Genomic DNA, 10,957 nt, shown 5'->3' with positions numbered 1-10,957 from the left:
ATATGAAATATTATCAACCTATAGTACATCTGATAGTGAGAATAAAATTATTAATATTTGTAAAGGATATATTATTGATCTAAAAATCCTTCTAGCAAAAGCGAAGGTTGAAGATAAAGAAATAGAAATTTTTGATAAAATTATTTTTTGGATGCACAATTTATTTGAAAAGATATCTAATGAAGATAGGAACAATATATTTGTTAGATTACATAATGAATTTTCTAAATTAGATTATTCTTATACAATTGTGATTAACTTCTTAACAAAGTATTTTTAAATTTGTTAGAACCTAATTAATTTCTATATAAATGGAGTAAATACAACCTTGTAATTTACTTTGTCATTTTCTTAACTCTTTTACTTTATTTTGAAATTAAATATAACATTTACTCCTTATATTATAATTTAGTTTTAATTAATTAATTTGGTAAAAGCCCATTACAATTAAAAAATGTTTTATGTGTAAAATTATACCGATTTTATGTGACGTATCTATTTTTTCGTTGTGGAGTGAATACATGACGCATTTTATTGGTTTTTTAATTATAATTTGACTGTCTTACTCTATAGTATAAACGTTTATTTAATTTTTGATTTTTTTATTACAAAAAAACTTTATAAATCTTAACCTATAAATTTTGTTTTAAGGTCTTATCAGCGTTAGACAAGCTTTAAAATAAATTCGAAAAAAGAAACAGTAATATTTTCAGTAGTCTTAGCTATCTTGTCTAAAACAGGCCATTTAATTTACTGTCTGCTTATGATCTTCTTATTTTAATATATGTTAATGTATTGTTTTTATTTAGTTGAAATTTTTCTAACAAGTTAAATAATCTTACAGCATTTAAACTTTTGATTTACTTTTTAGCGGGAAAATGTTTTAATGAAAATTATTTTTAGGGTTCTTAGTGAGTATAAACTAGCTTTTGATAATTTTGAAAAGGCCATTATTATTTTAAAAAAGGCCAATTTTAAACATTAGCAAAGAGGTAAGAAAATCATGTGCTGTTTTTGTTTAATATAAAAGAGTTTTAAAATTATGGTAAGAAGAAATCTCCTGGTTTTTTTTAAAAGTCTATTATAAAAAGCGCTAAAAATTTTTTAAAATTGCTTGCGATAAAAACATAACAGCGAAAAAGTTTAAGTATATTTTTGATATAAATGTGCATAAATTTGATTTAAAAAGTATTTGCAAAAGATAGAGAATCAAAATTAAAAAATACCCCCAAAAATCTGCTTTAAATATTAAATATGAAAAAAAAAAACTGATTTTATTTTCAGGTAAATATCAAAATTTTAGGACCAGATGAAAGAATTAATAGTTTTAGAGATAAAAATATCAATCTTGATAATGTATCTGGCTATAACGGTACTCAGACATTTCATTTTTAAAAATAATAATAATTTAAAGCATAATTTTTTGTTAAAAAGTTTATTTTCATTTCTTTTGATTTTAAATTTCGTAAAGTATAAGAGGCAAAGACAAGCTTATCGATAACAGAGGTTCCTGTTACAGTAAAAAACGAATTCAAAAGTATAATTGTATTTATGTATGTAAAAATGCGGACTTTATGACATAAAAGCAAATCTCAAAAACAGCAAAAATCTTTACAAAGTTAAGAACTAACCTATTATACATAACCTATTATACATAACCTACGACACATAACCTACGATACATAACCTACGATACATAACCTACGACACATAAATTATCGATCGTATCGTTCCTAACCTATCATCATCGTTCTCCCTAACCTGTCATTTCAAACCTACAATATAAATCCTCTGTTTAATTTTATAAAATGTTATTTATTTATTAGTATTGTAAAATTTTTACTATAAAGTCTTGTTTATATGGAATTTAGTCTCTATGTTTTTTTTCGAGCGAAGCGTTCTCTCACACAATAGAAAAAAAATTTTACCATTTTTTCGGATGAAATGTTTGTACGCCAGTTATAATTATTATTGTATAGTATTAAAACAAAGGAAGTCTGTAATTATGCAGAGTAATAATAGGAACTTCGATAAGAGTTTGAAGTTGTTTTAATTATTTTAAAAATCAAAATTAGCTTATATTTTAGGAAGTAATAATGGTTTTTAATATCAATATATACTTCATTACTACCTACTTCTAATATAAATTGAAAAAAATTATTAAAAAAAGTTTTTCAGCAGGACAACGCAAGGCCACGTGTTTCGGCTTCAACAAAAAATTGGCTATATTGCAAAAGTGTTAAAACAAAATTTTGGACAACATATTCGCCTATCCTTTCTACACAAAATCTTGAGGGAGAGCTTAGTAGACGGGCTTATTCAAAAGGTAAAACATATAATAGTATGATAAATAAAAACACAAAATTTTTGAAATAGTATTATATTAGTGCAAAATTTTGTTTTAAGCTTATAATTCGATAAATAATTGAATCAAACATATGAAAGGAAACAATGATGGCTCAATTATTTTTTAAATTTTATAAAAAGTAAACTGTCGTAAGATTATGCAACACTTTTTTTATAAAAACTTAAATTTAATAAAAACAATGCTTTATATCTAGTAAATGAATAATTGAGTAGTTAAAATTCAATTTAAATAAAAAAATGATTAAGTTGATGTATATAAACTGACACATTAATGCAATTAGCTTAGCATTTTAAAAAGTAGGCAGTCATAAGATTATGCAGCGTACTGTACATTATCTAAGCATGTATTAAATGAAAAAAATTGTTTTACATTAATAACTGAAAAATATAGGATGCCTATTCTCTTTATAATTAAATTTTCTTACTGCAACTTAAAGATAAAAAGGGTCACAAATGAAATTATTTGTAAAAAAATTTGATTCTGCATCAATTTTGTCAACATATTAAAAAGTTTTTAGAAACTACCCCCAAAAAGAATTTTGACGAGCTAGAAAATTTAATCCAAAGGCAGAAAATCGGCTTTATTATGATATATTAAAAAAAAAACAAGCTAAATGCGATATTTAAAATCTTTTTATAGGATAAAAAAAGAGAAAACAAAAATGAATTTGTGTGGTATTGCTATTAAAAAAATTAAGCCAAATTGGTGCAAAATTGCATAAATTCTAATGTACCCCCAAATATTTGCATGTGGCAATTAATACCAAATACAAATTCTAGATTTTAATAAAAAGCCAGAATTATTGAAAGTTAAACTTAATAGAAGCAACATATATAAACCCCTTTGAGACAGCAAATTATACGGACCTACTAAAAATATTATGCAATTACGCTATACTAATAATAATGTTGGTAAATTTAAAAATAGCTTTTTTTTCAATTTTTATGAGCCTTTAGGCTAAATTTTTGGCTTTAAAAAAAATTTAAGGGATTTTTTTTCTATTTTTTTATAATTTGGCGGAATAATGATTAACTGAAAAAACTTTATAATAATGATACTCATTTTGAATTTAAAATTACAATAGAATTAAACGATTTTTTTTAAAAAAATGGTAAAAGACAAAAAGTCTTTATTTTTTTATTATATTATAAGTATATTAAAAATTCAATTTATTATGATTCTTTTATTATATTGTGAATATATTAATAATTCAATTTATTGTGTTGTAACCACCACTCTACTTTTCGCAATGATGTTAGCATTTGTTAGAACCGAATTGGCTGATTTAATATAATTTTATTTTTTAAAAAGATACAAAATAAACTATTAACATAATGAATTAGATTTCTAAAGTTTAAAATATAATATTATTAAAAATTCTAGTATAATTTACAGTAGAGTGAAATGTCACTATTAAATGTACAAAAATAATTTTTTACTTTTTACAACTAATACTGTCATTAAATAATTTTCTAATAACTATAACGTGGTCATACTCTTTTTTCTATTATCATGTATTAATGTAATATTTTAGACTATGGCTAGGTCTTTCTTTATAATTCAAATTTAATATACTAAACTTTAAGTGTTCTCAATAGTTTAAATAAATAATCTAATCTACTATACATATTATATAACACCCAACTTTATTTTATTCCTAAAATTATATTTAATCCTTAATATGAACCATGATCAAGAAATTACAAAACTGTTAGCTAAAGTTATGCACAACAGCTACAAAAGAAAAGAAGTAAATGAATGCATATATAGAATATTTTACAAAATGGAAAAGATTTTAAATACAGATAATTTAGATGAAGATATAGAACATCTTAAGGATGAATATTCAGCTATTCTTAAAGAAATAAATAAATATATGTCTTAGATAAAAATTTTATTTTTTACCCCTTAAATGAAAACTGCATTAGAAAATAATAAGACAATGGAACTTACAGTTAATCTTGGTAAGATTACAAAAGGATGCAACTGGACGAAAAAAGCAAGCATAGCTGTAAAAAAGTTTAGAAAGCATCTTAAGAAGATGCTTAAAACAGATGAAAAGATTACAATACAGAAAGATCTAAATAAATTTATTTTTAGTAAGGGACTAAGAAAAGTACCACGAAGAGTGAGAATTAAGGTAGAAAGAATTCCAGATAAAGATAATGCAGAACTTAATGTTATAAAATGTTCTCATGTTTTAGTAGGTAATTTTAAAGGATTGAAAACTGAAGTAGTTAAAGAATAAAATATTTAATTAGTTATCTTATTTTTATAAATAAGGTTTTTATAAATTCTCACATGTAATAGAATCTATTTTTAATACATCATTATCTTTTAAATTTTTAATAATGCACTGTTTATTTGATACAATATTATTAATGGGATTATACGTGGTTATTTCAAATGTCCAATTTGATTTATTAAGATTCTCTACTTTATTTATCTTTACTATATTTGTTATATCAGTTATTAATTTATAATCTGATAGTCCTTCTTCTGTGTAACATAATGGATTATTAATATTTTTTATTAATATATTTTTAACAAAATATTTATCTTCACTCAAGAACCAGTTTTTAAATCTGTAATACGTATTTTTTATTTTATTAAAAAATGTAGATTTATAATTTATAATATTTGTATTCTGTTTATTAGACTTAGTAAAATACTTATTAATATCATTAGATGCATGTGTTATAGTATTATATTTTCTTTCAATACTTTTTTTATACAATAAATTTATAAAATTTAGTATTTTTTTGTCAATTTTAATAAGTGCTTTCTTTAAAAGATTATTATTATACAGTGATTTATATTTTTCGCATTTATCTTTTAGTATCAGGTTTTTGTTGTATTCATTAAACAAATTATTGCTGAAAGTATTTATAAAATTTTGAACAGTTTTGTAGTAAAAATCCATGGGTATTACACTGTAATTATGCAAAATTAGAAAAAAAATATTTCTAATTTTTTAATGTAGTTTGTAAAACTGCAAGCATAAATTTGTAATTATTACACACAACACACTAAAAATTATAATGTGAAATTTTAAGTATTATCTATTTTTAAAACAATTAATTTATGATTTATTTAGCATAAATGTTAATTAAAAGATTTTTGTTGTTTATATCAACCATGGGATTATTTACTTTAAGTTCTGTAAACATTGAATATATCAGATTCATAATTTATGCATAGCATTATATTACATTTTGTAATAATTTCTACATTCGTAGTAAAGACATTCTACATGTCAAAATAGACATGTAAAATAATAGTTCAGAATTATATTATTTTTAAGGTAAATATTTTCTTATTTAAATTTATTATGCATAAATGAAATAGATCTTATTAAATTTATTTCAGCCCTTTATTTTCTTAAAAATAATAATTACATATTTTACTAGGCATATTTTATGTTTATTTATATTTCATTTATTTTAAGTTTATTTAAAAACATTATACCCTTAAACATGTTGGAAGGTTTCATACAATGCATAAAAAAGTGTTTTAGTAATCTATATAGTATAACTATTGTAGCCATAGTAAGTATAATTGTACTTGTAATAATAAATGTCCTACCTAAGTTACTACAGAAAGAGACAAGTAGACCTAATCAAGTTATAAAAAACAGAACTGAAGAAGTATTTGAAAAAGTAGAAAAAGATGCAGAGGATGTAAGTAGTGATAGTGACACGTCTTCAAGTATTGAAGTTATTAAAGAGGAAGTGTGTATTGACAAGACAGATAAAGTGGATGATGATTCACTAGAAAATTAATAAAAAAATACTTTTATTAACAAACTTTTAACAAACAAATTAATTTTTTATTTATAAATAATTTTATCCCATGAATTACAGCATAAAAGAACTATCATTTGTAAAAGAATGTGTTACAGAAGGAATAAGACCAGATTTAAGAAATAATTTAGAAAAAAGAGAAATACAAATTACTTTACTTGATAATCCACATTTAGATGGATCACTTGATATTAAAATGGGTTATTCACATATTTTATTAAGTGTTAATTTTTTACTAGAACCTGTTATTGAATCTAATTATGATATTCCTGAATACTATTTAAAACTTATTAGAGATACAATAAGTCTAGGAATGAATATACATATTGAAATATACAATGATGATGGAAATATAAGAGATATGTTTTTTTATGGTTTACAACAATTACTTAAAAATATAGAAATACCAGATTTACAGAATAATAGTATTATATCTACAAATATTAATTTACCACAATCCACCACTTTTGCAATATTTAATGATAATTTTGTAAAAGATCCTATAAAATTAGAAGAAGAAAGTAGTGATGCTTTAGTTACAGTTTTTTATGATGATAAAAACATTGTATCTTTTACAATGTATAAATCTGGTATATTGAACATAAATGTACTTGATAATTTATTAAAAAGTTTATAAATTTTAAAATAGAAAAATTATGTTTTATATTGAAATATTATTTATTTCTTTTTAATTTGATTTGTCACTTTTTTCTTCTTGATTTTTTTATCTATTATATTTACATCTTTTTCTTGCAACTTCGCTTTATTTTTCTGCCTCCACAATAAAAATTTTTCTTTAAGGTTTTTTGTATTCTCCAATAAAATTCCTATTTCTTTAATATTTGTATCCAAATCTTTTAAAATTTTATTATAATTTTTTTCATTAGTAAATTTATCTTTAACATTCTCTTTTACATAATCTACATGTTGTTCATTAATTTTAGTAATTTCTAATAATAATTCTGTATTCTTTTTTATTAAGTCTTTATTTTTCTTATCCATTAATTTATGCATAATTATAAATTCTTCTTTTTATCCCTAAAAAATTTGTTCGGTGGTGTCACTGAAGCAATAAGTCAAATATAAAAGAAAATACTAACCTTCAAATAAATAATTTATTCTTTAACCCTAAAAATGTCAAATATAATAAATTATTACCAGTCAATTTGTAACACAGAAATTAATGGAAGTTTTTCGCTTAGTAAAAGAACAAGAGAAAAAAGTGAAAAATTAAATATTAAAATTAAAAGAACTAAAGGACTAACATATGATTTACTTCTTGATGCTAATAAGTTATTTAATGAATATTTTAGTTCTTTTAAGTGTGATCCGAAGTTTTTATTAAATATAATTTATAAAATGGAATTAACTGGTGCATTAATTTATGTGCATAATGTACCTTGTATTATAGCAGAAGAAAGGAAAAATTCTATTATAGTAGTGTATAGAGATAATAGTGTAAAGACACACATAAAAAGAGGATTAATATTTTATTTAGAAAAAGATAATGTTAAGTATGGAATAATAGGAAAAAATTTAAATCTTAATAGATTTTTAAAGAAATGACTTACTGTAAAAAAGTGCATAATTTTAGTTGTTTTTTATTAATGCTCAGTAATTGTAGTTCAGCGTGGTTTCTTATTTATTAGTTTCACCAGTTAGATTAATTGTGTTTACTACTTATTTATTTATTTTTACTAGTATTTATTTTTACTTGTTATTTATTTTTACTGATTATTTATATTTGCTACTTATTTATTTTTACTAGTATTTATTTTTACTAATTATTTATGTTTGCTATTTTTTACGTTTGCTCTAATTTATGTTTGCTACTTATTTATTTTTACTAGTATTTATTTTCACTAGTATTTATTTTTACTGATTATTTATATTTGCTACTTATGTTTACTTATTATTTATTTTTACTAGTATTTATGCATAATTTTCTACCCCTAAATGGGACAAAATAATTCTACACCTAACAATATAAATGACTCGACCACTATAAACATTAAAAGAAGAAGAAGAGTTAAAGAAAACAAAAATGCATCTAAACCTCCTATTGTATATCCTCTTATGAAATGTAAATTAAGAGACCTTAAATTACAGAAGCAATTGTCTTATCTTCAATTAGAAGATAACTTGTTAAATTTAGCAGAAGTTAAACCTTCCGAATTTGGATCACAAAAAATGCTTGTAGATCAAATTAGAGGAAATCCTCTAAGTATTGGTACACTTGAAGAATTTGTAGATGATAATCATGCCATTGTAAGTACAGGGTTAAATCCAGAGTATTATGTGTCTATCTATTCATTTGTAGATAAAGATTTATTAGAACCTGGTTGTACTGTCTTATTAAATTACAAAGATAATAGTGTTGTAGGTGTTTTAGAAGCAGAAACAGATCCTATGGTTAGTGTTATGAAACTAGAAAAGGCACCCACTGAGACATATGCAGATATTGGAGGACTAGAGGCACAAATACAAGAAATCAAAGAAAGTGTTGAATTTCCACTTACTAATCCAGAAATATATTTAGAGATGGGGATAAAACCTCCTAAAGGTGTTATATTGTACGGATTACCAGGGACTGGTAAGACGCTTTTAGCTAAAGCTGTGGCAAATCAAACATCTGCTACATTTTTACGAATTGTAGGATCTGAATTGATACAAAAATATCTTGGGGATGGCCCCAAGCTAGTCAGAGAACTTTTTAAGGTTGCAGAGATGCATGCTCCTAGTATTATTTTTATTGATGAGATAGATGCGATAGGTAGAAAAAGATATGATTCATCTTCTGGAGCACAGCGTGAGATTCAAAGGACTATGTTAGAATTGTTAAATCAGTTAGATGGATTTGATACAAGAGATGATATTAAAGTGATTATGGCTACTAATAAAATTGAAGTGTTAGATCCTGCACTTATCCGACCAGGCAGAATTGACAGAAAAATAGAATTTGGGATGCCTGATGCAGCTACAAAAAAGAAGATATTTAGTATTCACACGAGTAAAATGACTTTAGATAAAAATGTTAATTTAGATGAATTAGTGACTAGTAAAGAGGATCTTAATGGTGCCGATATAAAGGCTATTTGTACAGAGGCAGGTATGATAGCATTAAGAGAGAGAAGGAAACATGTATGTAAAGAAGATTTTGTAAAGGCAAGAGAGAAAGTATTTTATACCAAGCAGAACAGCCTTCCTACTGGATTGTATTCGTAATAAAGAAGTTTATTATTTATATTTATGCATTGCATAAAATTTAATGTGTTAAATATATCATTTGGTTTTACATACAGAAAAAATAAAATTTAATAGGTAAGAAAATGGTAATTATTATACCACAATTTTAATAAATTTAATATAAAAGAAAGTAAAGTTTAATAGGTAAGAAAATGGTAATTATTGTACCGCAATTTTAATAAATTAAATATAAAAAAGTAAAATTTAATAGGTAAGAATATGTAAATATTGTACCACAATTCTAATAAAAAGTAAAATAAATAAATTAACAAATAGTATAACACCACAATTCTTAAAAATTAAAATAAATTAACAAATAAAACTAATACCATATTTTTATTATTTTTATACATATTTCTATAAAATGTATATAAAACATCTTTACAATAATATTAATCATTTTTTTAATATATTTTTAAATCTATCAGAATTTATCTTTTTCCTTCCATTTACTACATCTTTAGTAAGACTTTTTACTAAATCTTTAATTCTGTACAATATTCTGTAATTTTCTAATACTTTCATTTCTATACCTGTACAATCTAATTCTACATAAATAACAAATCCTTCTATCTCTTTGTATTCCTCTGTTACTACACATACACTATTATAATATTCATCTTTATATTCTGTATCAATAATACATTTAATATTTAAAATATCACAGAACAGATTCATCCTCTTAACATTTCTACATAAAATTACTAGATTTGTAGTGTATTTTAAATATAATAAATAAATGTAGTAGAAATAATCTTTATCTCTACACTTAATAACATATCTATAAAAGTTAAGTAATTTACATTCTGGCACTGTAGATGTTGTAATATAAATAAAGTTATATTTCATTTCTTTTATATCTTTTAAATATGATGAATAACCAAATGTATCCATCACATCGTAATCTTCTACAAGAAGATGTGAAGGCATAAGTACATTTAGTAAGTTTTTTATAAAATTATGTTTTATAACAAATTCTTTAGGAGTAGTGATAATCCTTCCTCTCCCTGTTTTTTTATAGACTTCTAAAGTGTATTCAATATCAGATGATAGAGATTTATGAGGACTTAAAATAATAGAAATAGAGAAAGTAATGTTATCTAGTAGTGTATTTACTGAATGTCTAGTAATGTAGTTGTGCTTTGTTAATTTTATCATTGAAGGGTAATGAAAAATACAAAGAGTATTATTTTATAGCTGAGTGATAAATTAATAATTAGTTGTGTAAGTAATTTAAAGCGTTAAACAATAGTTAAAGATATTAAATTAATAATAAAAGAATGATGTTACTAAAAATAGTCTATAGCAAACAAAATGGTAAACACCAGTTAAAGATATTAAAATTTACGTTTTATCCTTAAATAAAATTACCCTTAATTATAAAAGATATAAAAATCAATATATATAAAAAGTTTGAATCTGAATATTTATTTATTTTTTAACCCTTCTTTTTTTAAAATTGTGAAATTCTGTTTTAATTTTTCATTTAAAAGCACTAAAATACCACCTAAATAGTTGTTACTAAAAGGATATTACGGGA

General features: G+C 23.0%; 11 protein-coding genes across 11 annotated transcripts; 8 read left to right on the top strand and 3 right to left on the bottom strand.

Moving 5' to 3' along the window:
* Positions 1-280, top strand: AAJ76_11000010956 (hypothetical protein; the record flags this gene model as incomplete). Its single annotated transcript, XM_024473730.1, has 1 exon — positions 1-280. A coding segment is annotated over one exon (280 nt), but the record flags the coding sequence as incomplete, so codon positions are not given.
* Positions 281-3,476: 3,196 nt separating this feature from the next.
* On the top strand, positions 3,477-3,662 carry AAJ76_1100007481 (hypothetical protein; the record flags this gene model as incomplete). The annotated part of the gene is made up of 1 exon (XM_024473740.1): positions 3,477-3,662. The coding sequence occupies one exon, from the start codon at positions 3,477-3,479 to the stop codon at positions 3,660-3,662; it is 186 nt and encodes a 61-aa protein (XP_024329895.1).
* Positions 3,663-4,049: 387 nt separating this feature from the next.
* AAJ76_1100006908 (hypothetical protein) lies at positions 4,050-4,253 on the top strand (the record flags this gene model as incomplete). The annotated part of the gene is made up of 1 exon (XM_024473739.1): positions 4,050-4,253. The coding sequence occupies one exon, from the start codon at positions 4,050-4,052 to the stop codon at positions 4,251-4,253; it is 204 nt and encodes a 67-aa protein (XP_024329894.1).
* Positions 4,254-4,280: 27 nt separating this feature from the next.
* On the top strand, positions 4,281-4,616 carry AAJ76_1100006677 (60s ribosomal protein l31; the record flags this gene model as incomplete). Its single annotated transcript, XM_024473738.1, has 1 exon — positions 4,281-4,616. One exon carries the CDS (start codon positions 4,281-4,283, stop codon positions 4,614-4,616), a length of 336 nt encoding a protein of 111 aa, XP_024329893.1.
* Positions 4,617-4,655: 39 nt separating this feature from the next.
* Positions 4,656-5,291, bottom strand: AAJ76_1100005667 (hypothetical protein; the record flags this gene model as incomplete). The annotated part of the gene is made up of 1 exon (XM_024473737.1): positions 4,656-5,291. The coding sequence occupies one exon, from the start codon at positions 5,289-5,291 to the stop codon at positions 4,656-4,658; it is 636 nt and encodes a 211-aa protein (XP_024329892.1).
* A 553-nt stretch (positions 5,292-5,844) lies between these two features.
* On the top strand, positions 5,845-6,150 carry AAJ76_1100005113 (hypothetical protein; the record flags this gene model as incomplete). The annotated part of the gene is made up of 1 exon (XM_024473736.1): positions 5,845-6,150. One exon carries the CDS (start codon positions 5,845-5,847, stop codon positions 6,148-6,150), a length of 306 nt encoding a protein of 101 aa, XP_024329891.1.
* A 70-nt stretch (positions 6,151-6,220) lies between these two features.
* On the top strand, positions 6,221-6,808 carry AAJ76_1100004737 (hypothetical protein; the record flags this gene model as incomplete). Its single annotated transcript, XM_024473735.1, has 1 exon — positions 6,221-6,808. One exon carries the CDS (start codon positions 6,221-6,223, stop codon positions 6,806-6,808), a length of 588 nt encoding a protein of 195 aa, XP_024329890.1.
* A 41-nt stretch (positions 6,809-6,849) lies between these two features.
* On the bottom strand, positions 6,850-7,185 carry AAJ76_1100003773 (hypothetical protein; the record flags this gene model as incomplete). Its single annotated transcript, XM_024473733.1, has 1 exon — positions 6,850-7,185. One exon carries the CDS (start codon positions 7,183-7,185, stop codon positions 6,850-6,852), a length of 336 nt encoding a protein of 111 aa, XP_024329889.1.
* A 120-nt stretch (positions 7,186-7,305) lies between these two features.
* On the top strand, positions 7,306-7,737 carry AAJ76_1100003652 (ribonuclease-like protein; the record flags this gene model as incomplete). Its single annotated transcript, XM_024473732.1, has 1 exon — positions 7,306-7,737. One exon carries the CDS (start codon positions 7,306-7,308, stop codon positions 7,735-7,737), a length of 432 nt encoding a protein of 143 aa, XP_024329888.1.
* A 390-nt stretch (positions 7,738-8,127) lies between these two features.
* AAJ76_1100002830 (26s proteasome regulatory subunit 4) lies at positions 8,128-9,396 on the top strand (the record flags this gene model as incomplete). Its single annotated transcript, XM_024473731.1, has 1 exon — positions 8,128-9,396. The coding sequence occupies one exon, from the start codon at positions 8,128-8,130 to the stop codon at positions 9,394-9,396; it is 1,269 nt and encodes a 422-aa protein (XP_024329887.1).
* A 417-nt stretch (positions 9,397-9,813) lies between these two features.
* On the bottom strand, positions 9,814-10,575 carry AAJ76_110000383 (hypothetical protein; the record flags this gene model as incomplete). The annotated part of the gene is made up of 1 exon (XM_024473734.1): positions 9,814-10,575. One exon carries the CDS (start codon positions 10,573-10,575, stop codon positions 9,814-9,816), a length of 762 nt encoding a protein of 253 aa, XP_024329886.1.
* Between the last annotated feature and the right edge of the window lie 382 nt (positions 10,576-10,957).

Source organism: Vairimorpha ceranae (genome assembly GCF_000988165.1).
Source record: "Vairimorpha ceranae strain PA08 1199 chromosome Unknown NODE_110, whole genome shotgun sequence".
In the NCBI taxonomy this organism is placed as follows: domain Eukaryota; kingdom Fungi; phylum Microsporidia; family Nosematidae; genus Vairimorpha; species Vairimorpha ceranae.
This window is presented reverse-complemented; position numbering and strand designations above follow the sequence as displayed.